The 26,981-nt window shown below is 39.2% G+C and overlaps 1 protein-coding gene across 1 annotated transcript in view; it reads right to left on the bottom strand.

Moving 5' to 3' along the window:
- CSMD1 (CUB and Sushi multiple domains 1) overlaps positions 1-26,981 on the bottom strand; it is a 1,882,041-nt gene that overhangs the window by 183,631 nt on the left and 1,671,429 nt on the right. Inside the window, 4 exon segments of the mRNA XM_021075826.1 lie at positions 11,474-11,578; positions 19,408-19,504; positions 19,852-19,976; positions 21,347-21,550. Of these exon segments, the coding sequence (XP_020931485.1) occupies positions 11,474-11,578; positions 19,408-19,504; positions 19,852-19,976; positions 21,347-21,550 (531 nt within the window).

Below are 26,981 nucleotides of genomic sequence, written 5' to 3' on the forward strand. Positions count from 1 at the left end.
AATCTGAGATGATGAAACCGAGATTTGTGCCTTTGCTTCACATCCTCATGTGGTTGTTATTTGAGAGCATCAGGCCATAGAAATGATCACGTACCTGGGCACATAACCAAGGTGTTGTTTTTTTTGTTTGTTTTTGTTTTTTTGCTTTTTAGGGCCACACTCAAGGTCTATGGAGCTTTCCAAGCTAGGGGTCGAATTGAAGCTGTAGCTGCTGCCCTACACCACAGCCACAGCCAAGCAGGATCTGAGCCGTGTCTGTTACCTACACCAGAGCTCATGGCAGCACCATATCCTTAACACACTGATCAAGGCTAGGGATCAAACCTATGTCCTCATGGATGCTAGTCAGATTCGTTAACCACTGAGCCACGGCAGGACTTCCTAACTAAGGTACTTTTAAGCCATGGAACACATGGGTTCTACCTGGGATGGGTGGATGAGAAGTGTGTCATAAAATTTTTCTAAGTTGAAATAGATTTTTCCTGAAATGGCTGTATTTCAAAAACTATAAAATACCATATGCATTAAGTGGCAATATTTTTTATTCCTAGCACAGAATTTTAAGCCATTCAGGGTTTTTCATAGATGATAAAATTGCTAAATATGGAAAAATACCATCACTTACACCTTTAACTTTATTATTATGTCTAATTTATCATTCTCTTTTATAACCTTAGAACATAAACTGTTGACAAGTTGTGGAAAAACTGGATTCTAGTGTATTGTCAATGGTAACATAAAAAGGTGTAGTCATTATGGAGAACAATATGGAGCTTTCTGACTGAAATATAATCACCACATGATCCAGCAATCCCACTTCCGGTATATATTCAAAAGAAGCAAAGTCAAGGGTACAGAGACAGTAAGATCTGCAGAAAATTGCATTTGGTTCATGAGGATGACAAGATTTCTGAGAGCAAATATTTTAAAATGAAAAAATAAACAAGTGATGTAACGAGGAATGTTAAAAATGCTTTCTTGCTGATTCCATAGCTGAAAATGAAGTATTGAAAGATTCCATGGTGAACTGCGATCAAAACTCTCCAGGAAAGTTTTACTTCATTTTCACTTATTGCACAGGACATAAAGGATAGACAACCCTTACAAAGGAAATCCAATAGTTCGGGGAATGGAAAATAGCCCTGTCTCATTTCCCCTTCCAAAAGCCGCTTTGCTTTTTGACACTTGAAACTTTTCTCACCATCCACTTCAATCCACTTATATGACTGAAGTCCACTCCCCTGTGTCTCACGCCTTGATCAAAAGTCTGATAGGACTGAGGCTCTCATAAATGAATTAGCCAGTGGCTGGCTAAGTCACAGAGCCACGAGTCATTACTTATTCCATTTCTTGCATCTTTATTCCCTAGTTGCTTACCATGAAAAATTTTCAAGACTGGCTACAGAATAGAGAATTCTTTCAAGTTTTAACATCCAAAGGATGAATTTGATAGAATAATATCATGAATTTTAAGCTAGTGAGAAGATCCTAAAAGCAAAGGAATGAATGAAAAATAGAACAATCATAATTTTCAAGTAACCACCATTTATCAATAAAGTAATATAGTTTCACGTGCATGGCTCTTTTGAAATATGTTCTCTGTAAGAACAAATACACTACACTTACCAATATTTAGGTATAGAGGATCCAAATGTGTACAGATAATACCAGCTTAACTTCTGATTAATACTCTGCATATAATTTTTCTATATTTTAACTCAAACCCACAGTTACTCAACAATTTCACTTGTCCATAATATGTATAGACTCAGCTCACCCAAACAATATAGTATTCAATGAAAATGATCTACAAAATGATCTACAAAATCATAATGAGAGTTGTATTATGCAGTAAATTTAGTTCCTCGCCATTCTCAGTAATATGTAGATTTCATACAGCACTCTGGTGCAGCAAATACTTCAATCAGGTTTTTCCATAAATCTGTTTGTAATCCCACATTGTAATCATCGATGATAAAGAGAAAAATACTGCTATAAATGGGAGGTAATTTGCAATAGATTCAGATAAGAAAAACACCACCACCACCAACAACTAACCCACAATTGAGAAAAAAAGCAATTAAAAAGATCTACATGACTTTCATTAGCAAAGCTCATTCACCACACAGTTTTACTCATAAAATCGCAAGGTTAAGTAAAAGTTAAAAAATGCTTTATAAAAATAAATAAAAATTCCTCTTGTTTCTCTATTACTTCTTCAAATGAAAACAATGACATATTTTCAGAAATCTGAGTATGTTTCTGCTGCACCACAATGGGAACTCCTACAAGGCGGGCTTTATATCGAAAAACACAAACCATAGAAATGGTCAGATGATCTAAATAGACATTTCTCCAAAGAAGACATATAGATGGCCAAAAAGCATATGAAAAAATGCTCAACATCTTTAATTATTAGAGAAATGCAAGTCTAAACTATAATGAGGAGTAACTTCACACCAGTCAGAATGGCCATCATCAAAACATCTATAAATAATAAATGCTGGAGAGGGTGTGGAGAACAGAGAACCCTCCAACACTGTTGGTGGGAATGTAAACTGGTACACCCATATGAAAAATAGTTAGAACGTACCTCAGAAAACAAAATAAAGAACTATCATATGATCCAGCAATTCTAATCCTGGGCATCTATCTGGAGAAAACCACAATTTGAAAAGATCCATGCCCTCCAATGTTCACTGCAGCACTATTTACAATAGCCAAGACATGGAAACAACCTAAATGTCCGCTGACAGAAGAATGGATAAAGAAGATGTGGTATGTATATACAATGAAATGTTACCTGGCCATCGAAAAAATGAAATGCCATTTATAAAAACATAGATGGACCTAGAGATTATCATACTAAATGAAGTCAGACAGAGAAAGATAAATATCATATGAGATCACGAAAATATGGAATCTAATAAAAATGATACAAAAGAACTTATTCACAAAACAGAAACAGACTCAAATATTTCAAGACCAAATTTATTCAAAGGGAAATGTTGTGGAGAGGGACGAATTGGGAGGTTGGGACTGGCATATATACACTACTGTATAAAGAATAGATGAGTAACGAGGACCTACTATATATCTCTTCAATACCCTGTGATAGCCTACAAGGGGAAAGACTTTCTATATATCTGCATTCTATAGGTAGATAGATAGATAGATAGATAGATAGATAGACAGACAGACAGACAGACAGACAAAGATAGCGATACACTCTCTGGTATACCTGAAACTAATACAACATTGTAAGTCAACTATACTACAATAAAATTTATCAAAGAATTTTTGAACTTGTACTTAAAATAATACTCCTACATTATGGTCAGCTCTAGATCAACTAATATTTGAGAAAAAATTAAGTCTGAGTCAAATCAAGTATAACAGTAAAATATTTTACATTTATGAAAAACTTTTTAACTAATTACAATTAATATACTGAACTTGCAAGCATGTTAAAATAAGAAAAATAAATTACCATTTAACTCTACGTTGTAAAGGGCAAGCATTCATTTCAAATAATGAAAGAGTTGATATATTTATTTTTCTCTCAATTTTTATTTCTTTTTCATAATAACTACAAATCACTAATTCATACTCCTGTCTTTTTTCAGGATAAATACATTGTAAATGTAAATTACTGCAATATTATTGCCTCTTTCTATCACATGAGGCTGCCATGGCCATAGCCTACATATTCTAGGTTCTTACCCATTTGCAAATGTTCTGTATGTTGGACATGGGAGAACAGCTTCCACATCAGACCATGTCTTCTGCTGGACTACTATTTAAAGAAAAATAGCTAATTTTCTGCTTGGAAGGACATCTGGAATCTATACTGTTCAGAAGCTTCTCTATTTTACTTGCCTTTCATGGCCCAAATGTCTTATCTCTTAGACTCCTAAATCTTGCTAATGCTAATGGGTTTCCCAGTAGTGAATGTTGAGAGCGGAAAAAAAACCTATTGAGAAAGACAGTGAAATGAAAAAAGCTCTCATGCATAGGATTATTTTGGTGTTGTTTGGACTCACTGCCATATATCAGCACTAAATAGGCTTAAATAATTGTAGTAGTCTTTCACTTGAGGTCAGATATACTCATTGGGTTTATGACATTAGCTTGACATAGATACCATTAGATGAGGTATTTTATGGTTCCCTGCCGACCCAGAAATTAAGGATCTTCCAACACAGCAAGATAGAAGTACATATAAGCTCAATCATAATATGGTCTAATTTAAGAGAGAATGTTTTAGTAATGCAAAGTATGATTATTAAATGTGTTGATATATATATATATATATACACATATATACATAAATCAGGATAAATAATTTCTATTTCAAGCAATCTCTAATTGGAGATTAATTTTTAATTAGAGGGGTTTATTCTGATGATAATGTATTCGTATTGTAAATATATATTAAATTTAATTCTATATAATGTATCTGCAAATATCCCTGATTTCTTTTCACAGTAATGATGAAACCTATATCACTACTTTAAAGTTATGTGTATTATTAGATAAGGAGATGATAGTTATAGATAAATGGATAGATCATTTTGTTTAAAAATGGACATTCAAGAAAAGCTTCTCCATGGTTTATCTAAATAATTAATTTTAGTATTCATCTATTCTTGAATTAGAGCAACTTTAAAACCTAAAATGATTTCCATTTCCACTTGGGATATAGAAATCTGTAAAATAAACATCGCTACCATTTTAACAATAAGAAAAATCTGAACTATAAAATCATAACCTTTCTTGGACTCATCAGGGAACTGAGGTTTCAGATACTCAGGTGACATTAATTCCAAAGAATTAGTACCTTTAAGGAAAGGTGGGAAATACAAACTGTCCCTGCGACAAAACACAGGAGAAAAAGGACCAACTCACACACACAGAAAAGGACAAAGCAGCAAACATTTTAGCAAAGAGCCAGTGCCCAGCATGGGTCTCCAGTAGCTCAGAGACCTAGACAGAGAGAAGTCTACCCTCCTTCCCCAAGCTTCCACTGAGTGATTAAATGAAACACCGGGGGCATGGTAGGAGCCTGGTCTGGGCTTCTACCTCACCACCACCAAATGCCAATGTTTCTATGGAGAGGAGCATGAAATCCCATGCACTTCCCTGAACCTTTCCCTTTCAGGAAACAGAAGTGTTAACCCACTGAGGGAAGGGTGGAAAAACCTGGTTGCCTCCAGTGCACAGGAAAAGAGGCATTACAGCTTGGAGAAAGGAATATGAAGAAAGAAAGTCTAGGGAGTTCCCGTTGTGGCTCAGTGGTTATCAAACCCAACTAGTATCCATGAGGATGCAGGTTCAATCCCTGGCCTTGCTCAGTGGTTCAGGGAGCCGGTGTTGCTAGGAGCAGTGTGTAGGTCACAGAATTGGCTCAGATCTCAGGTTGCTGTGGCTGTGGTGAAAGCCAGTGGCTACAACTCTATCAGACCCCTAGCCTGGGAATCTATATATGTCGTGGGTGCTGCCCTAAAAAGACAAAAGATAAATGACAAAAAAAAAAGAAAGAAAGAAAGAAAAAGAAAGAAAGAATGTCTGTATCAGGAAAGCCAGTATGAGCTTAAAATCCTATATCAACACCAAGAATGTAGCCTCCTAGCACTAAGGACAGTCAGGAGACACTCCTCAAAGACCAACCATGAGTGGAAGCTAACAGCCTTGCTGAGAACACCCCAATTCACCATATGCAGAATCTTGGAGTCTGAGTTTGGCTAGAAGAGAACCACAGGACAACCTTGACCCCAGTGTAAGCAGAACACGGAGTAACAAGCAACAGAGTCTACCATTGGGAGAGATACATGAGTTTGGAGGGAGACCACCTCTTCTGAAAAGGTGTTTAGGGAGGAGTGACAGGTGAGGGTGGAATATTGACACTTAGAAGAAGCCCCCAACCAGGCACTCAGCAGTGGAAGTTCACCACTGAGGAATGAAGCTTGGGATGCAATGGGAGTAACCGTAGCAACAAGAGAACTCAACGCAGTGCAACTCCTGAATCAACAATTTAACAAAAATGGTGCCCATTCCAGGCACAAATGATCTACTCATGGTGTCCACCTTGAATAAAATATTCAAGAGAAAACAACCCTTTTCCTAGAGATGAAGCAAATAACTAGACTATGTATACTCATAAAGTAGAAATACTGGATGGGGAAATGAAATATAAAAATATGTTAAATGATGTAGTGGAAAAGATAAATGCATAAAGAGTGAAGTAATTATTGCACAGAGACAATAATTATAAGAGTCAAGTGAAAATTCAAGGGGAAAAACACAATATCAGAGATGAAGAATGATTTTAATGGGCTCATCAGCAGATTTGACACATCTGAAGACTCTGAATCAAAGGTTAATAGCAACTATAGGAGTTCCTGTTTGGCTTGGGGGTTAAGAACCTGACAGTGTCTGTGAGGACATGGGTTCGATCCCTGGTCTTGTTCAGTGGGTTTAGGATCCACCGTTGTTGCAAGCCATTTCACAGGTCACAGATGTGGCTTGGATCTGCCATTGCCATGGCTGTAGCATAGGCTAGCAGCTGTAGCTCTGATTTGACACTAGTGTGGGAACTTCCATATGCCACAGGTGTGGCCATCAGAAATAAAGAAAGAAAAGAAAGAAAGAGAGAAAGAAAGAAAAGGGAAAAAGAGAGCAATTATATAAGCTGAAAGAGAAAAGCATGAATGAAACATAACTGAGGAACAAAAACTGTGAAACAATATCAACAGGTCTGATAGACATGTAACTGGAGTCCCAAAAGAAACAGGAAAAGAAATATCCATAATGATAATGGCCAAGAATTTGTCTTAAATAATAAAAGGCATCAGACTTTAGATCCATGAATGCAAGAGTACCCCAAACAGCATGAATATCAAGCGCACACACACATACACACACACAAACATATAAATCCATCTAGCTTTACATAGTCTATCTGATGAAAATAAAAGATAAAGAAAAATTCTTAAGGAATTCAGATAACAGGGATAAAATTCATAGCCATAAGAAATACAGCTTAATTCTCATCATAAACATAAACCAAGAAATGAGAAGAAACTGAAACAAAGAAATTTCAACCCAGATTTCTTAAGCCGGCCAAAGGAGCTTTCAAAAATGAAGGTAAAATGATGACCTTTGCAGAAAATCAAAAGCTGAGAGAATTCATTGTCAGCAAATCTGAATTAGAAAAAGACTCAAAGGAGGTCCCTCGGACATATTTTCTGTCTTAAAAAAAAAAAAATCCAAGTTCTGTCTAAAACTTGGATTCACCTGAAGAAATAAAGAGCTCCACAGATGCTAAAAACAAGGTAAATATAAAATATTTCTTTTTCTCATTTTTATTCACTCTGAAATATCACTACCTAGAGAAAAATAATAAAATGTTTCCCAGGTGTTAAAACATAAAAATAAAATATAAGGCAATAACATAAAGGATGGAAAGAAGAAATCAGAAGTAATATGCTTATAAGTTTCACTGCATACAAAGTGAAACATTATTTGGAGGTGGGTTGTTTCATATTAAAGATACATATTTTAAATTTGTCTAGGGAGACAAATTAACATTTTAAAGAGTTTTCTCTAATAAGCCTAGAGGAGACAAAATGGAACAATAAAAAAATTCAAACCAAAAACTGTCAAGAAAAGTGGGAAAAAATAAACGAGACAGAAATAATATCCATAGAAATATGTCATCAGGGTTTAATCTCATTTACCTTCCTCCAACCAAATTCCGCCAAAATCAATAAATAACCCTGAAATCAACCCTTGTTTATAAATATTTACATATACAGTTGGCCCTCTGTATCCCTAGGTTCTGAATCTGCAAAAGCACAGTTTGAAAATTTAAAAAAAAAAAAAAATTCTAGAAAGTTCCAAAAAGCAAAATATGAATTTGATGAAGGCTGGCAACTACTTACATGGTATTTCTATTGAATTTATAACTCTTTATGTAGCATTTGCATTGTATTAGTTATTATCCGTCATCCAAAGATGATTTAAAGTGTGTAAAAGAATGTACACAGATTCTATGCAAAAATTACTCCATTTAATTTCAGGGACTTGAGAGTCTTTAGGTTCTGGCATTCCCTGGAGGGGGTCCTGGAGCCAATACCCATGGATACTGAGGACCGACTGTACGTTAAGCTCAGAAATTTCTGCCATATTGTTCCTGGGCAGCAGGTTCTACTGTATACATACTGAGGTCAGATTTTGCATTTTCTAAGAAAAACCAGTATTATCATTGTCCCCATTATCTGCACTCTACAGTTCTGAGAAATCTAGTTTTCATTTGGTTCTTTTTCTTCAGAAAGGGGTTCAGAACAGAGTGGGGCTTGTGTTCCTTCTCCTAACTCCTGTCGAAGCTTCACTCAAGTCCAGTGATGTGAAAGAGGGATAAATGGTGACAAACACACAGTAAGCATTCAAAGTTGCTGATCTTTTGAGCTGTTGCTGGGCTGTATAAGATCACAGACGATCACACATACCAAACTGGACCTCCTGGGAATCACTTTTGCTATTATTAATATTTCATCCACCCCTACATAAAAGTGTGTAGTCTTCCGTTTGAGAAATCCCTATCAGTGTTCATTTGGAATGATAAACCATTCTCACTAACAAAGCATGGCCCTCACTTCCACGTGAAAAAGCAAATGCCTCAGGTGGAAGCAGGTGTGGCCCTGCCAGAACAGCTTAGGTTTTAGGGCCAGACAGACTGGATCTCCAGCCCCTTTCTTGTCTACCCATCATTCAGCTACTTGTGACACTTGGGGGTCATCATCTGTAAAGAAAGGCAGTCTGTGTGCTGGCTTTCTGACGGGACAGGTGTTAGTAAATAGCATTTGTGATGAAACACACGTGTGGACTTGTGTTCATTCTGTAAGTTGTTAGCAGCACGACTCGACCCAGGCAGGCTGGGCTGAGCACGTGCTAGGCTCTGTTTCTTCTTTTCTAAAAACTGAGCATTCCTGGAGTTCCCGTCGTGGCGCAGTGGTTAACGAATCCGACTAGGAACCATGAGGTTGCGGGTTCGATCCCTGCCCTTGCTCAGGGGGTTAAGGATCCGGCGTTGCTGGGAGCTGTGGTGTAGGTTGCAGACGCGGCTCGGATCCCGTGTTGCTGTGGCTCTGGCGTAGGCTGGCAGCTACAGCTCCGATTAGACCCCTAGCCTGGGAACCTCCATATGCCGCAGGAGCGGCCCAAGAAATGGGAAAAAATGTAATTGTAATGTATACATGTAAGGATAACCTGACCCCCTTGCTGTACAGCGGGAAAATAAAAAAAATAAAATTAAAAAAAAATATTAAAAAAAAGAAATGGCAAAAAGACAAAAAAAAATAATAAAAAAATAAAAATAAAAACTGAGCATTCCTCAAAATGGTGTTGTTTTGAGGATAAATAAGTAAACAGCTGAAATATCTCTAGAGTAGAACCAGGGATAGAGTCTGTGCCTATTTTTGTTTTTATTATTTCATGGATACACAACTTAGTGAAAATACTGAATTTAACAGCATGCAGATTGACAAAACAATTTGAAGGTAGATGCAAAAATATAATAGTTTAAAAATATTAGGCAATCTTTTGACAACTGACTTCAACAATCCTTATGCTGTTTGGTGTTCACTTTAAAGATTGTCTACAAACTTAATCTTTCTATGATCCAAATTTTAAACTGACAAAGAATTGGACCAGAGAAATGACCATCTCTAAATACATGGAAGGAAAGGGTCAATGTGAACCTCAGAACCTGAAAATAACTCAGGAACTTCCCGTTGTGGTGCAGCAGAAATGAATCTGACTAGTAACCATGAAGTGGTGGGTTCGATCCCTGGCCTTTCTCAGTAGGTTAAGGATCTGGCAATGACATGAGCTGTGGTGTAGGTTGCAGACACGGCTGGGATCATGCATTGCTGTGGCTGTGGTATATGCCCACAGCTGTAGCTCCAATTCGACCCCTAGCCTGGGAACCTCCATATGCCATATGCCACCAGTGAGGCCCTAAAAAGAAAAAAAAAAAAAAAAAAAAAAAAAAAAAAAAGGAAAACAGCATTCTGTGCAGCCAAATAAAAAGTAAATACATTAGGTCATGAAACTAAACCTTAGATTCTTGAACAAGATTCATTTCAGTAAGAAATATGTTCAGCTCTCTTTTTGAATGAATTTTATTGGCTGGGAATAAAGTGAAATGTAGGTAATTACTGCATTGTTGCAACTGAGGTCTGGGTGAGCACAAGGATAATCGTACACAGTAACTGCAGATTATTTTACTAGCACCTCTTTCTATAAAGAGTGATTGAAAAGCCAGAAGCCACAAGATAACTTTGAGAGGAAGAGATAAGGACATTCATCAATTCTAACCCTGCTAAAAATATTAGCGAATTTATTAACACTATCATAAATAAGGTTTATAGATTCCTATCTGCAGATGTTCACCAAATGTATCAAAGTAGCAGATTTTTCCAGACATATCCTACATAAATAACATCCACAGTATCATTTTACGCTGTCACTAAAGTAGTCCTATTCAAATAAATTGGAATAAACTTGCATACAAATGTCTGTAATAAGTACGAAAATTTAACCAGAATGCGAAACAGCCCTGTGGTTTGTGTCTGGTTCAGAATATTTATCATCAGCTGGAAATCTGGCCTGTCAAAAACATGCATATGCATTTACATACCAGCAAACTGTTTATCTCAATTCAAAGGATCACGTATTAAAGCTCATCCATGTATTTGCTTATTTGCAACTGCTTATTAAAGGAGATGAATATCAACATTAAGCATTTTTAGGGCCTGAAAACATGTCCTAAAATAAACCTCACTCTCACTGGAAATTCTTATTTTACTTTTACAAGGTTTACCTGCATAATCAAACGCCAAAGAAGATTTGTGCATTTGACCTTTGTCATCCCATTTATCAGACTATTAACTCAGTCTCACATCCATTTTTAAAAGGTTAGTGTCTCCTTTGCACTACCTTCTTCCAATTAAAATGAATAATACACAAAATGCAGGCACTGAAGTGGTTGCTCTTTGCTAGTCTAACAGCCTTGAGACTAGAAATAGAAAGGGCTTATGACTATAATCTATTTGGAAATTATGACTTTCTACATTTTTGGATATTTATATGAGTACTTGCTATCACTCACAAGAAAACTAGTAAAATTACAAGGGGCTACTTTTTGTACTTTTTTAACACAAACAACCTGAATGTACAGCTGTTGTTTTAATTTAATGATTCCAGATACTAACTACTTCCTTTCCCTATTAATCTGTCTTTCATAATATATAGTTCATAGAGGTGGATTTTGTAACACCCAATTTCATAACTTTTAAACATGGTTTTAGAATAATATTTTCTGGTGTAACAAGGGCAGGGATTTATTTTCCCTTTAAGACAATTACTCAATAGAACAATGAAAACCGGATGCAGAAACAGGTGACCTTACTTTTGTATTCCAGATGGAAACCAGCAGCTGCCACGCTGATATCCGACTGGAAATGCAGGTAGAGCTGATTGGAGGTGCTATTGAGCAGCGCTGGCACCGTGGTACCTGCAGGAAGTGATGCAGAAGGAACTTGAATATTACTGATGCATTCACTCTTGTAATTACCAAATCCATAAGCTATCGGACTAAGTGAAGTCAAAGACAAATACATGTGACATCACTTATATGTGGGATCTAAAATATGATACAGATGAACTTATCTGCAAAACAAACAGACTTGTAGACACAGAAAATAAACTTACAGTTACCAAGGGGAAAGGGAGGGAGGGATAAATTGAGGGTATGAGTTTAATAGAAACACACTGCTATATATAGTCAGCAAGGATATACTGTGTAGCACAGGGAACTATATTCAATATCTTGTACAATGAATAATGGAACCTATAACTCCACTGAATAATTCCAACCTATAATGGAAAATAATCTGAACAAAATACATACAACAGAATCACTTTGCTGGACACCTGAAACTAACATAGTATTATAAATCAACTGTACTTCAAAAAATCACTGAGGATATTTATTTATGTTTATAGATCCTGTAACTTGTCTGTTCTTCGAGTAATTAACCTGAGTACTGGCTTCAATCATTACACTTTGAGTCTCTCTCTTTCCAAGCACTGTAAGAAGTTCCTCATTTTCCCTGTCCTCCTCAGGTAGATGTGACATTTCTCCATCATATCAGTGATAACACCAATTCTTATGTTTTATCCTGCATTTGGTTCTTCACAATGCTTTCTTTTATCAATGTAATGATTTGCTTTTTTTTTCCCCCTGACTTCTGAACCAAGAAAGAAGTCTCAACATGCAAGTCATGTGGAGGTTGGGGAAGCAGTCAGACTGGATCTGATGCATTATATTAGTCAGAGAGGTTGCTTGCAACAGACAAATCAGGAAGTTTAGACATGCCCAGGTTGAGGGTGACAAAGAAGCCATGGTCCTGCAGGGTGCTCAGGAAAAAGACATCAGCCAAAAGTTTATCAGACAGTGTCGGGATGTATTATAATGTGGACGTATGATCAGCAAACTTAACCCCTTTTCCCTAGAGGGAGCATGCATGATGCTCTATGGGACTCATATCATTCTCTGAGCAAGAACACACTTCCCAGAGGTGAAGGGAATGTCCATCAGGTAAAGCTCATTGTGGTGCAGGCAAATTACTAGAACAAGCTGCAGTGAAGGGGATGCTAATAAAGAAAGAAAGAAATACAATTTTAAATAAGAAAGCATGGAAATAAGTTAATTATCCATGGCAAATAAACAAGATTGTGAAGGTAAGAGTCTTTGTCACTCTGCACTCTCTACATAAGTGACTCTAAGGTCCCCCAAAGGCTGGAAGTAAATCAGTGACTCTGAGGAAGGAAGGCGCTTGGAAGATGACCAGGGCACAAGTGAAGGAATTCTCTATACCTCAGAACCAGGTTCACCTCTGTGTCCCCACATCCATCCACACTGTTAGCAACCACTCCTCTCCTCCCATTAGAGGCTTCCTCCCTCTCTGTGACTCCACACCACCCTACAAGCCAGCCTCCTCCATCCTCTTGGTTTCACAAACTCTGTCTCTGCATCTTTACAACCATCGTCCCAGCACAAGCCACAGGTACTACTAGCTAGGATGAGTAACTAGCACCAGCCTCCTGACTTGTTTCCTGAATCTACTGCTGCCTCAATCCAGTTCATGCTCCACTCAAGAGTCAGAGAACTCCTTTTAAAACAGACATATGATTATGTCATGTTAAAATTATCAGAGATTCCTGATGATCCTGGGAAGAAATTTCAGCCTCTTTCATTGACTTAAAGTGATCTGCCCACTGCCTGCATTTCTAGTGGCTTTTCACTACTCTGTTTCACAACTCTCTTTTCCTGTTCAAGGGGTTCCCATAATTGTAGCCACTGATGCTCTCACCTCCTCCAATCCACTTTGACTTTTTTATTCCTACTCATTCGAAAGTCTCCACTCATTTCCCAAATTAAGCCGCTTACTTATTCATTCAATAAGCATGTGTTTCAAGCCTGATGAGGCTGTTAACCACCTCTCCAAACATACCAATTATTTTCTGACGTGTTGCAAAGCAGAGACTTCCCTGATTGGACAGACCTCAAAAACTTGAGCTTCATTAAGTACTTCAGATATGGGCAGACTAATTTTGCGGTGTATAACATGGAACTGTTAAACTTGCCTCAGTCTGCTGCTCTGAATCTCCACAGTCCTCATCACCTCCAGCTCTTGTCAGGAATAGCCACCCACTGATCTTCATGTCCCTTTTGCCTTCTCCCTACACAGTTCTTATTCTGCACACAAAATCATCTTTTTATAAGTGTGTAATGCTTGTAAGTTTTATTTCTAGACATGGGGGTAAGACATGTATTTTACTAAATTCCAAATCATCTCCCCCTATAAAGCTGGGGAAATGTAATTTCCATCATGACTGGGGATCCCTCCTCTGTCCTGCATGGAAAATAGCCCCAGACTTCTGGTCCCCAAGCTCACGTGGTCCCTTAGATCCCAGTGGTTCCACAGCCTTTGACAGATGCTCTCTGCCTTTCTAAGTGCCCAGGGCTTCCACCTGCTTTCTGAGGACCTGCTACCTCCACGTGATCCTGCAGGAGCTCAAGGATAACTTGAGTTCCTAGAAGGAGCCAAGGCCCAGGGACTGGCTAACCATCCCTACTGTCAGTCTCTTCAACCACTTCAACATCAAGCATTCATCGCCCACCCCTCTGCTTTCGAAAGCTGAAGTGCTTGCAGGAGCAGAGCATGGAGGGAGCTTTCTCCATCCAGCCAAGCCACTTGCAAAGACCTGGCTCTCTCCAGTAACAAGGTTGGGAAAAAGATCAGTGGAGTGCAATGAAAATATCATCCCAGTAAAAGATCCTGCCTCAAATGCCAATGAGTTTTTGCTGACTCTATTCTAAAAATACATTAAGGACTTATCGATAACTTTGGATTGGCAATAGAGTCTTTCCAAGACTCCTTGGGTTTATGGAGGTTCATTCTCAGTTTGAAGCTGTGCAGTAACTAGTAATGTGGGCGTCTTTGGCCAATTAGTACACAAAGTGTTACCGGGCTATTTTGGGAGAAAAATAGAGAGAAACAGAGGACAGAGAAGAAAACACCAGGTTTACTTCCTAAAGATTCTATGGGTGTGTATGTGTTCCTGTGCACACACATGCATGTGCCCACGGGTGTGTAAATTGGATTCCTCACTTTAGATATGGGGCCTGTGCCTCAACCCCCTTCCCCAACTACTAAGGTGGGGTTTTCTCTGGGAAATGGTGCTTCTCAGACCTGAACTACCAGGGAACTACTACTCCCAGTTCACTGTAAGGGACTATAAATGTTTGCTAAAGGATAAACATTTAGAAAACATTTGCAGATTGAACCCTTTTTTTATTTGACCTTGGTTTGATGGATGAAGATAGAAAGATAGATACATACATATGTACAGACATAAACGTTTTTTGTGGCACAATTGTGGTAGGGGAAAAACAGGTCTATTCCTGCTGGTCAGAAGGTACATGTAAAGAGAAATTGTTTGAAACTAATTCATAGCTAATGGGGTGCAGATAGGGGATGCTGCAAAGTAGGGTGACCTTGCCTGCTTCAAAAGGTGTTCTGTCTGAAGAATGTCCTTTCCCCTGGCCAGGCTGTGCCAGAGGCCAGTGCTGCCTGTGCAGCAGCAAGCAGGGTGCACCCAGGGCCCAGGGATGGACTGGTATTGAGGAAGGAAGGGAACAGGAGGCACAGGGGACACCAACGGTACCCACTCCTTGCTCCAACTCAAGACCCATCCTAACAGCAAGACAAGAAGGAGACATCCACCCAGAACTCCAGTTATAACCCATTTTTTTCAATTTGTGTGACATCTGCTGTCCTCTGAGGTGTGTAATATTTTTGTATATTGGGATGATGTTTGCAGAAAGAACAATGTTATTATGGTCAAACTAATCTAACCAGGTAACTTTTCATTATGGCATCTGTACCACTTTTTGCCTGGTTTTACCTGTAACTTTGGGTAATCAGTGGATTTAATAGTCTCCAGCCTCCAGGGAAGTTATTTCCAGATGCCGATATTCAACACACACTTTTGACGTTTTTGTTTGTCTATATCTTCCCTGACTGTGTTACAGTGGAATCTGAAAAACTTCTTCCACTCCTGACTCTGACACAGATCAGCTCTGTCACTGAAAACCTTTTACTTTGTTCCAATTCTATAAAATAAAGATAATACATCCCTATGAGTGAAAGTGCTTTGTGGATTATCTCACCCCCGACTAAATGTTATCAGCAAATACATTTGTGAACGACAGCCCTGACTGTACTTCTGCGATGAAATATCATCATTTTCCTACAACTGCTGCTGGCTCTCGGTGGCCCAGGTGTCATGGAAGGTGGGCAGGGGGTGAGGGAGGATGCTGGTTGGCCAGCACCTGCTGCAGCTGCAGAAAGCCCTGCCTGTTGGCCCCTCAGTGGGCGTCCACTCAGGGCTCTGCTCAGAACTGACTCGAAGAAGTTTATTCCTACCCTATGAAAAGCAACTGAGAATTTTTTTAAGCATTGCCACAAGCGGAATATTTTTGATCGCATTATTTCATTGTGACCTAGATGGAACCACATAGAAAGCTGAGAAATGGTATCACTGTCCCCAGAGACTGAACCCTCAGCACACTGATATCTGCCCTTAATCCTGACTGTCAGCTACAAATCGGTATGAATTTTGCTCTGTTTTTTATCCATTTATAATTTATAACCTGTCAACTTCCCAAAATGATTTTAAATGACTTACAATAGAATTCCTACATACACATGGCTGTCCAGATGTAAATGGAAAGTAAAAACCTGAATTGATTCAAGAATCCAGTCAATCGTTTTTTTTGGAAATATGTGTCTCTACAACTACTCATCTTGTTTGTTTTTACTTAACAACCAACTTTTAAAATGGTCTCAGATTTTCCTTTATAAATATTTTGAAAGTATTATAGGAACAAAAACATTTATTGTATTTTAATTTGTTTTGTTTATTTATTTTTTGGCTGCATCTACAGCACGCTGAAGTTCCTGGGCCAGGAATGGAACCCAAGCCACAGCAGTGACAATGCCAAGACTTTAACTGCTAGGCCACCAAGGAACTCCCATTTATTACATTTTAAAACACATTCAGACCAGATTGGGTGCATTCAGGGTGGTATGGCCATAGACAGAGGAGGGTGCCGCGTAGCACCACTTAAAACACGTTCAAATTTGATGGCCGATGTGTCATTTCTTCCACATAAAGTAAAAAAAAAAAAAAAAAAAAAAAAAAAAGATTCCTTTAAAAATATTTTTAATATTTTTAAAGTTTCAAATATAGTCACTATCTTGCCATTTGTTATATAATATGTATATTTATCCACAATATACATGTATGTGTAAAACAATCCCTATCTGCAATACAGATATGTGTAAAATTATTTTACTCGAAACCATTTGTGAGCAAGTTGTAGACATGATGACTCATTTCTTGTAAAAAATTAGTGCGCATTTCTTAAGACGGAACAGTTGAAAACAACAAAATTAACATAGATGCAACAGTACCATATATTCCACAGCACTCGTTGGAATTTTGACAATCTGCCAATAATGGCTTTTCCAGCAAAAGAATTCCTTCTGTGATTATGTCCCCTTAATTTTTTCATCTGGAAGAATTTCTTAGTTTTTCTTTTCCTTTCATGAATTTGATACTTTTGAAAGATACAGGCTACTTTTCTGTGTAGAATATTTTTCAATTTTCATTTCAATTTTTATTTTAGAAAAATAGGACTTAAAAAAATTTATTCTTATGAATTATACCATAATAAAACTTTTTTCCAATTTTTTATTTTATTTTGTTTTTTTGCTTTTTAGGGCTGCACCTGTGGCATATTGAAGTTTCCAGGCTAGGGGTCGAATCAGAGCTACAGCTGCCAGCCTATGCCACAGCCACAGCAATGCTAAGTTAATCAAACACAGTCGACAAAGGATTTTTTTGTTGTTGTTTACATAGGAAGGTCTCCTGATTTGAGTATCATACAAATTTAAGCTGAGACTACACTCAGACGTGTTTAGAAAATAGCATTACAAAAGATTGGTAGTGAGCAATTGGAAAACAAAACCAAACCAAAACAAGATACGATGCAGGGCTGCTGTGCAGTACTATATCAGATGTTTTGAAATGGAGCAGGACCTTGTGGGGCCTTCCCTGGTTCACATCCCTCCCCCTCATTTCTGGTTTGTAGGAAAGGGGCTCCTCATTCAGCCTTCAGTGACTTTCACTTTGTCTCAAAGGGCAGGTTCAAACTGTTGCTAATCAGAGAAGGGAAAGAGATGCAAGAACAAGGGAGGAGTAGTCCAGAAATAATAGTGCATTCTGGAGGCAGGCTCCTGGTTCCCCTTCAAGGAGTGTACAGAACAATATCTTTGAGCTCTCCTGTAGAATAAGCATGCCCCACTCCTCCCCAGGGGGAGGATGGCAGCCTCAGGAGGAGCAAAGCACCCTGGAGCCCCTCCCTGTTACTTCACCACCAGCCAATCAGAAGACAACCACACACCCTGAGGCCCTCACCCCAAGTTTTGTCCATAAAAACTTGCCCCAGAAAACCATCCGGGAGTTTGGGGGGTTTGAGCATAAGCCACCCATCTCCTTGCTTGGTCCTCCAATAAACCTTGCTCTCTTCCAATCTCTGATGTTCTGGTTTGTTTGGACTCATATTTCAAGGGGCACAGGGACTTGCGCTTGGTAACATTTTCACTACTGTTAAGTCTTCACTGCAGCCAAACTTCAAAACTAGTCCCCCAAGAAGATGACGGCATTTTGAAAAACTCCAGCAACTCCAGAGTTTGCTTTGGCTTTTTCTTTTTTTTGTCTTTTTAGGGCTGCACCTGCAGCATATGGAAGTTCCCAGGTGAGGGGTCCAATTGGACCTGTAGCTGCTGGCCCATGCCACAGCCTCAGCAACGCCAGACCCAAGCTTCATCTGCAACCTACACCACAGTTCATGGCAATGGCCGGATCTTAACCCACTGAGCAGGGACAGGGATAGAACCCATAACTTTATGGTTCCTAGTCAGATTCATTTCCACTGAGCCATGAAGGGAACCCCCCGCTTTGGCTTTTTCTTCAGCAACATAACCTCTAAAGAGAATGTCTGATGTTTTTCATGACTGGATTTAGGTGGTGGTACATTTTGGGCAAGAATATCAAAATGTGATGTTGTACTCCTTCTGGGCTGGGTATTCCACATCCACATACACACTTACATTTTTCTCTACCGTCTATAGCCATACATATTAAGACCATGAGTTCACGCCAATACCTCTAATTCAAATCCATCACTACCAGCTCCACACAAGCCTTCTTTATTTCCATATCTCCAACTCCCTTCTCGGTCACTGAGAAACCTGGTCCACAGCGTCCTCCATACAATTACTTATGTTCTCAGTTCTCACATATCTACCCAACCTTCCATCCCTACCCCTACACCACCGCCTCCTCGCTCAGTCCCTAACTGTGCCGAACACCCCCAACAAGCGTGTGCAACATGAGAAAAGGAAAAGCAGCCAATAGAAAATTCATTCTAGCCCTCACACAATTAATTTCAACAGGGAAGAACCCATTCGTTCTTCTCAGCTCATGGATCCAACCAGCCTTCACATCACTCTCCTGCTCACAGAGGGCACAGCTTTCTTTTTCACATCTGTTTTATGGTGTTCTAGTTCTAAGACTTCCACCTCTACAGAAATTACTATGCATGTAGAAGAGTCTTGTAGGGAAACATCAGCGTTGAATGTTTTCTTGCAGTTGGTTAGTGTTTGATGGTTCTGATTCACGAATACAAGGGCATAGATGTCATCTTACCTGAAAAACTTCCCAGTCTGGGTGCAGTCATGTCACCACCATCATAAATCTCAAGCGAGTCCCAGTTCTGCTCCGTGGCAAAACTGATGACTTGAATCTACCAAACAATAATATTAAGTTAATATTTGCTTTTTTAAAAAATAAAAATAGATGAATCCAATGCAGTTTTCATGAAATTAAAAACATACATGTAAGAGAGAAGTGAAACCAAAGAAAATAAATCATGGAAATGATGTCCAAAAATCTCTACAAATGATACTTTTGATCAATTTTACTCTAAGTTATAGAAACATGATTAGAAACAGTTTGTAGAAATGGTAAGAAAAGAGAAAGAGGTTATGGTTTATGTATTTAGAATAAGCAATACAGAAAGGAAAAAAAGAAAGAAAAAACCCACGGACACAAGCTCTGATTATTAGCAGATGCTGGGCTTTTAGCACTTACCTGAATTCCTGATCCCTCTGTCACTATGATCTTCCATATACAGTTTAAGTTGTTACCATACGGTTCAGGGTAGCCAGGGGATAAAATCGTACCTCTTCGCTGAGTGAAATTCCCACTGCAGGGGACTAAAAGACAAACCCATATTTAATTAAAGTGCCAGTTTAGAACATTAATTTTGTACTTAGTGTTCTTTTACTGTGTGATCAGCTATTATGAGAAATTCTACATGGACTATGGTACTTTATTTTTTATTTTTTTAATTTTTTTTATGGCATATAGAACTTCCCTGGGGATTTCCCATTGTAACTCAGTGGTGATGAACCTGATTAGTATCCATGTGGATGTGAGTTTGATCCTGGCCTCTTCCAGTGGGTTAAAGGATCTGGTATTGCCGTAAGCTTTGGCATAGGTCACAGATGCAGCTTAAATCTGGCACTGATGTGGCTGGGGTGTAGGCCAGCAGATACAGTTCTGATTGGACCACTAGCTTGGGAACTTCCATATGCTGTGAGTGTGGCCCTAAAAGACAAAAAAAAAAAAAAAAAAAAAAAAAAAAAGAACTCCCTCGGCCAGGGATTGAATCCAAGCTGCAGCTGTGACCTATGCATGTGGAAGCTGCAGAAACACTGAATCCTTTAACCCACTGCCCCGGGCTGGGGATCAAGCCTGTACCTCTGCAGTGACCAGAGCCACTGCAGTTGGATTCTCAATCCACTGCACCACAGCAGGAACTCCTAGACTATGATAATTTAGCCAAGGTCAAATTTAGCCTGTTCTTTTTCAAAATACCATTGCCATGGGTTATTATCTGCTGTGTTGCTAAGTTTTAGGCACTGGACCTAATGATGGCCTCTCTGAGGTGAATTCTGTTTAGAGTAATTGATCTACAACAATTAAAGAAGCTCTGTAGAGATTTCTCTTCTAGATGCAGACATGCAACTCCAAATGCTATTAATGGGATTTATGAGCAAATCCAGAGAGGAGAAGAGATGCTTAAAATGCACAAATGAATTCAAGTGCTAATCATGATTGCACTGAGGTTCTTACACAAAGTGAAGCAAATAAACTATAACTAATAATGTCATTGTTATTCAGGCTGCATTAACCTGTTACTTTTAAAATCTTCATCAGCACCAATTTATTAAAAGGGCATTATACAAGTAATATAACAAATGAACATTATAATGATTTTTCCCCAAAATGAAATTATGTTGTATACCCATGGCTTGAGATAGCATACTTAATAAGTATCAAGAAGTAAAACATGTTTCCTACTTGTTAATTTGATGAGTTGTTTCATGAAGCACAGTCATTTTTAGGGTTTGGCTGCTACTTAATTATTTCTGATAAAATAAATTGCCCCTTAAATAGGTCTGGAGCATGGATCATTTTATGTGGACTAATCATTAGCACCGGAGAGCAGCTCTGCAATGCTGCTGTGGATTTAGGATGGAGGACCTCATGCAAGTGATCACACCATAGGACACACGCTTACCTACACAGCTTGGGATTGTGTCATTCCACTGAGCTAGGGCGTTAGGTACAGACTGGCAGCGGATAGCTGTGGAGCCCTGGAGCAGGTATCCTGGGTTACACTCAAATCGAACTATGGATCCCGCCGAAAACTCAGAGCCGATCCTCCTTCCATATCTGGGCTCAGGGACAGAGCTGCACTGGGTGTCACTGGTCCGAGGAACAGCTAGAGGCAAGTCACAGAGAACAATCATTATCTGTATCTTCATCATAGATTTAAGACAAGTCTAGAGAGAGTTTATGTTATTATGGAAATTAAGAATGCCTTTCGCAGTCTCTATAGGGAAGGATTTAGGGAGAACTTTCACATCTACACACCATCCTTATATCAACCCTGAGGGCCATGCAAATTTCCATTTTAGATGAGGAAAACATGGCATAAGGAGAATTAGTGACTGATGACTGAGCGATACTCAGGCATTTAAAATTAATTAAGTACCCAAATCACTGTGCTGGTGATAATGAGATGACTGAAAACTTGTATTTATCCTCAAGGACCTTAGAGTCTGTGAGAAAAGATGCTACATAAAGAATTGTTTATAATATGGCCACTGTGATTTACCAGTAAAATTAAAAATAAAACTACCATATGATCTGGCAATCCCACTTCTGAATTTATCTGAAGGAAATGTAGTCACTATTTCTATAAGTCTGGAGCTATATCTGCACCTCCATGTACAGAACAGCAGTATTCATAATAGCTAAGTCATGGAAACAACCTACATGCCCACTAATGGATCACTGGATAAATAATATTGTATACACACAATGGAATACTTCTCAGCCATAAAAAAGAACAAAATAATGCCATTTGCAGCAACCTGGATGGAACTAGAGACTCTCATACTGAGTGAAGTAAGTCAGAAAGAGAAAGGCAAATACCATATGCTATCACTTATATCTGGAATCTAATATATGGCACAAATAAACCTTTCCACAGAAAAGAAAATCATGGACTTGGAGAATAGACTTGTGGTTGCCGGGGGGGGGGAGGTAATGGGATGGATGGGGTGCTTAGGGTTAATAGATGCAGACTATTGCCTTTGTAATAGATTAGCAATGAGATCCTGCTGTGTAGCACTGGAAACTATGTCTAGTCACTTATGATGGCGCATGATAATGTGAGAAAAAAGAAGGTATACATATATGTGTAAGTGGGTCACCATTGCTGTACAGTAGAAAATTGACGGAACACTGTAAACCAGCTATGATGGAAAAAATAAATAAATAAAAGTCATTATATATATAAAAAAATAATGTTGTATTACACATGCAATGGAATATTATCCACCCATGTAAAAAGGAAGGGACTCCTGCCATTTGCAACAACATGGATGGACCTTTACGACATCATGCTACGTGGAATAAGCCTGTCACAAAAGGACACATACTGTGTGATCCCGCTTATATGAAGTAATTAAAATAGTCAAACTTATAGAAGTAGAAAGCAGATGCCAGTCACCAGGAGCTGGAGTGGGGGGTGCAGATGGAGACTTGCTGTTTGACGGGAATGAAGTTTCAGTTTCAGCCATGTAAGGTGCCTAAGTCCTAAAGATGTGCTACAAAGTTGTGCCATAGCTAACCATACTGTAGTATGCACTGTTAATTTTAAAGTGTAAACTGGTTATTTTAAATGATGATATTAATGATTTAACATGAGAGAGTAAATCTCACATTTCCATAATAAAATTTTTTTAAAATATACTCTGGGAAAAAATAAGAGTTAAACAATCCGTTCTACATGGGAAAGGCTTGGGAGTGGGTAGGGGGAAACAGTTGGACCACAGCTGAGCACAGACCAGGTAAAATCAAAGCCGCAATCACCTCTTCCCAGGGGTCTCTCCCCTTGCCCTGACCAGCAATCCTCTCCTCAACGTGAGAGGTGGGGCTGGGAGCGAGCCCTCACAATTCCCTAGTGTCTGTGTTACACCTGTATCTTTGGAAATGAACAACAAAGATTAAGTAGCAACGAGCAAAGTGTAATGATCTACTCCAGCTGTGACATCACTTGGTCTGAAGGTGTGAGCAACATAAGTGGCAGCCCTGACACGGACACTTGGTCACTGCCTGCCTGAGAGCTGGTTGTCCTTCTGTTGACCACACACAATCTCCGAGCCACCTCGTGTTCTCACTTACAGGCAGTACTGGGAACACTTACGCAAACACATAAAAGACCCAGACTCCCCCTGATGAACATGACCTTTACTGTGTATAGTAAAGGATTGATCACCTTTACTGAGTGCAGCATGGCCCTGTTCCGTTCCTTCCATGGCCCAGATAAAAACAGACAAACACAATGAATCCCGAATAGTGCTGAATCCAGCACCTAGTCACACTGCCTTTAGTTCCACTTGGTCACCTAGCAGGAGCCTGCATCCTACAGGCAGCCCCATACTCTTTCCTGGAGAACCCGCGGGTGCTCTAGGGTGTGTGGTCCTATGGTCTTTGGATGGTGGGTCTGGCAGGTGAGCCTCCTTCCTGCGTGGGGAGAGAGAGATCTACTCAGGTTGTTGATCAGAATCCAGCAGCTCTGTGAAGAGATTTTAAGTATCTGGGAAAGTGGGACAGAGGAAACCTAGGAAGTTGAAGCATCAAAACTCTGTGTAATATCGGGGGGTGAGGGTGGAAATTACAGCAGCGTTGAGTAACTCTCCCCCTGAGCCCCTCCTCTGGTGCTTGACCTCACCTGGAAGTCCCTGCATCAGAAGAAATTCTGCTCTCCATAGCAATTACTCTCTATATGTTTCAGCAAATGCTTGGCACTGCTGTGAAACACAACTGAAATCAGCCCAGTGCAATGTAGACAGGGATGAGGTCAGCCTGGCACAGAGGGTGAGGGACAAGTGAGTGACTTCTCAGGTCAAAGGATTGTGTTGATTCAGAGATTGGGTGTTATTTTCTGAGACTCTGATGATATTGAGAATGGGGGATACTGTGAATGTGAGTACACCTTTCAGGGAAACAGGAACTTAAGGTGATGGAATCCTTCACCACCCTTCACCACCACAGATGCTCTAAGCCACAGCTATGTGCATGCAGTTCTTTTACTGCACCAGTTTTAGAGTAGATGGAGTTAAAAAAGAATAACAAGAGAAATCTGCATGCAGACAAGAATAACTTGGCTAAGTGAGGCAGTCTTTCCTGCCCCATTTTGTGACAGAGGACACATTCTATTTCTCAACATCATTCAGTTTTGGTAGCTGAAAAATCTGATTTGACAAGCCATTACTAGTTGAGGCATTCAAATACATATCATTGAATAATGCAAGAAATTTTATGCTCGATTTCTTTGTAAAAAGTATGCATTTTATAAGCTCTTTATACAAAATGTGAATTTCTTAGAAGGGAAAAACCAACTAAGCCTTATAATTTCTGCCATCGTAGAAAAGACGAGGCCCGGGGAAAGTCAACAAAAACGTGTATTTGCATGCCTAAGAAGGACTTCAAGCAAAGAAAACCTTAGTGTAAATTCTGCCACCCAAACTTAGAAAAAGCATTTCCACTTTTCTAGCTCTGTTTATTTGATCTGTTTATTTTAATGCTAAGAAGAGTGAGTCTGTTAATAGAAAATCATTGTGGGGGGGTAGTCCTGAGAGCAAGAGCAGGATGCTGTTTCAGTTGAGGCTGGGAGATGACAGATGTGACTTGGAAAGACAGAGATGGACATTTGTAAGTTGTACACGGTGGGGAGTTTGCCTACAAAAGCATGGCTTCCTTTTCCCTTTGAAATATCCAGTCTCACGTGTCTTCCTAATTTTGGTTGAGTGAAATATTTTGAGAGAACTAAAAGAGGGGTTGAAGTCTCCATTGAAACCCACAAGAAAAACAGACTATATGCAGAAACAGCTGGGCATAAATGTAAGACAATTACAAATGACAGTATGTTGATGAGACACTGTCAAGCACCACGTTTAACACAGACACATTCAAGCATGAGCACAGAGAGGGGAGGCAGAGGTAATGTGGCTGCTTTTCACCAGCCTGCCGAAAAATGAGCATGTGCTCAGAGAAAGCAGGAAACAAGGAAATACCTTCCTTGGTCTTGGTGGTCACATAGCATATTTCTTGTGTTGATTCCAGTGTTGCTAAGGTTGATTCTAATATTATAAGGCGTGCATTTGGGGCCACAAAAAAGCCTCTAGGTGCAATGTAATCACTTCATAGAATAGAATCAAAGGTCTATTCTATTACTGGGAGAAACAGACTGTGCTGCACTCATTAAGACATGGTAGATAAGCTTTCAACATGGCAGGTTTCTGAGGACTATGTCATTTTATTTGTGCATTGACCTAAGAATCCACTGAGTTCAGGTACAATGTACTTTCTATGGAACAGCAAAGATCATTAGAACCTGTAGAACCATATTTAGTGATTGCAGGGAGCTTGGGAAGAGGAGGGGAGGCTGTGGGGATCCATCCGTGAACATTCCGGGAATTCCTGAGCCTGGGGAGTGGGTCTGGAGGAAGGGGTGTTCTCCTGGAAAATCTAAAACGCTATTTGATCACGTTCATGTTTAAAAGCAAGCACTGTTTCCCTCCTCTGTCTTCAAGGAAGTTTGCTTATGCACGAAAGATGTTCCAGCAGTCCAGACCTGGTGTGGAATGACTGTGTGACCCCACCTTGGGAGGAAGCCCTGTGTGATGGGGGGGGGTCACCCCTCCTAGGCTTCCTCGGGGCAACCATGTGTCCTCACCCTCTCCTTCCTCCCTGCTTCTCAAAGGGATCCTTCCATTCCCAAGTAGCGGGAAGAAAACAAACAAGACCCCACAAAGACGTGAAAGTTAATTAGAATACTTTGCTAAAAAAAGTTTCTAGACTTGCATTGCTTCTCAGGATCAGAGGGGCAGTAACACCCTCACCACCAGTGTCTCTGCCATATTCACCAGGTCAGCATGGAGGTGGGGGAGTGTGCCTGGCTCACGCACAGGTTTTCCACACCTAACACCTGCACTCTTTCTTCATTGTAGTCTGACCGATTTTTTACAAGAGACCTGTCTGTTAACAAGGGTGAGTCATCCTACAGCCACAGAAGTCAGAAAGTCCCTGTGCAATTTTAAGCTTTAATGACTTATGGAGGAATGAAGCCATAAGTGGGATATGAAAGCACCATTCAGGAGGTTTCTACACAATAGAGTTCAAATAATTTCTAGGCTTCCACTTAACTACTCTCTTTCAGAAGGCAATGTTCAATTTAACTTTTGAGATGCACTGAAAACTTTTCCAGGGGCTCCTGAGTGATTTATAAATTGCCTTCATGATCACATTTCGTTATCTCCAAAGGATTTGGCTTTGATAAAAAGACATCAATTTTTGCATAAACTCAATGTAGGAACAAAGCAAGAAAAGGAGATATAGTGGAACTTTACAAAATATTGAGTATGTTAGAATCATTACATATTCTTAAGTATAAGGAAAACATATTCCTTCTATAAATGATTTGCTTTTCTTTCTACTTTTCTGTATTTTACATGTTTTAATGATAATATGTTTCTTTAAAATAAGAAATGCAATGTTAAAAACCATTACTCTGAGAATAACATTTGCAAGTAGAATAGACAAAGACTCAATTATCTGACCAATTTTCTAATCTTTATCAG

The sequence above is a fragment of the Sus scrofa genome, chromosome 15, assembly GCF_000003025.6.
Source record: "Sus scrofa isolate TJ Tabasco breed Duroc chromosome 15, Sscrofa11.1, whole genome shotgun sequence".
In the NCBI taxonomy this organism is placed as follows: Eukaryota; Metazoa; Chordata; class Mammalia; order Artiodactyla; family Suidae; genus Sus; species Sus scrofa.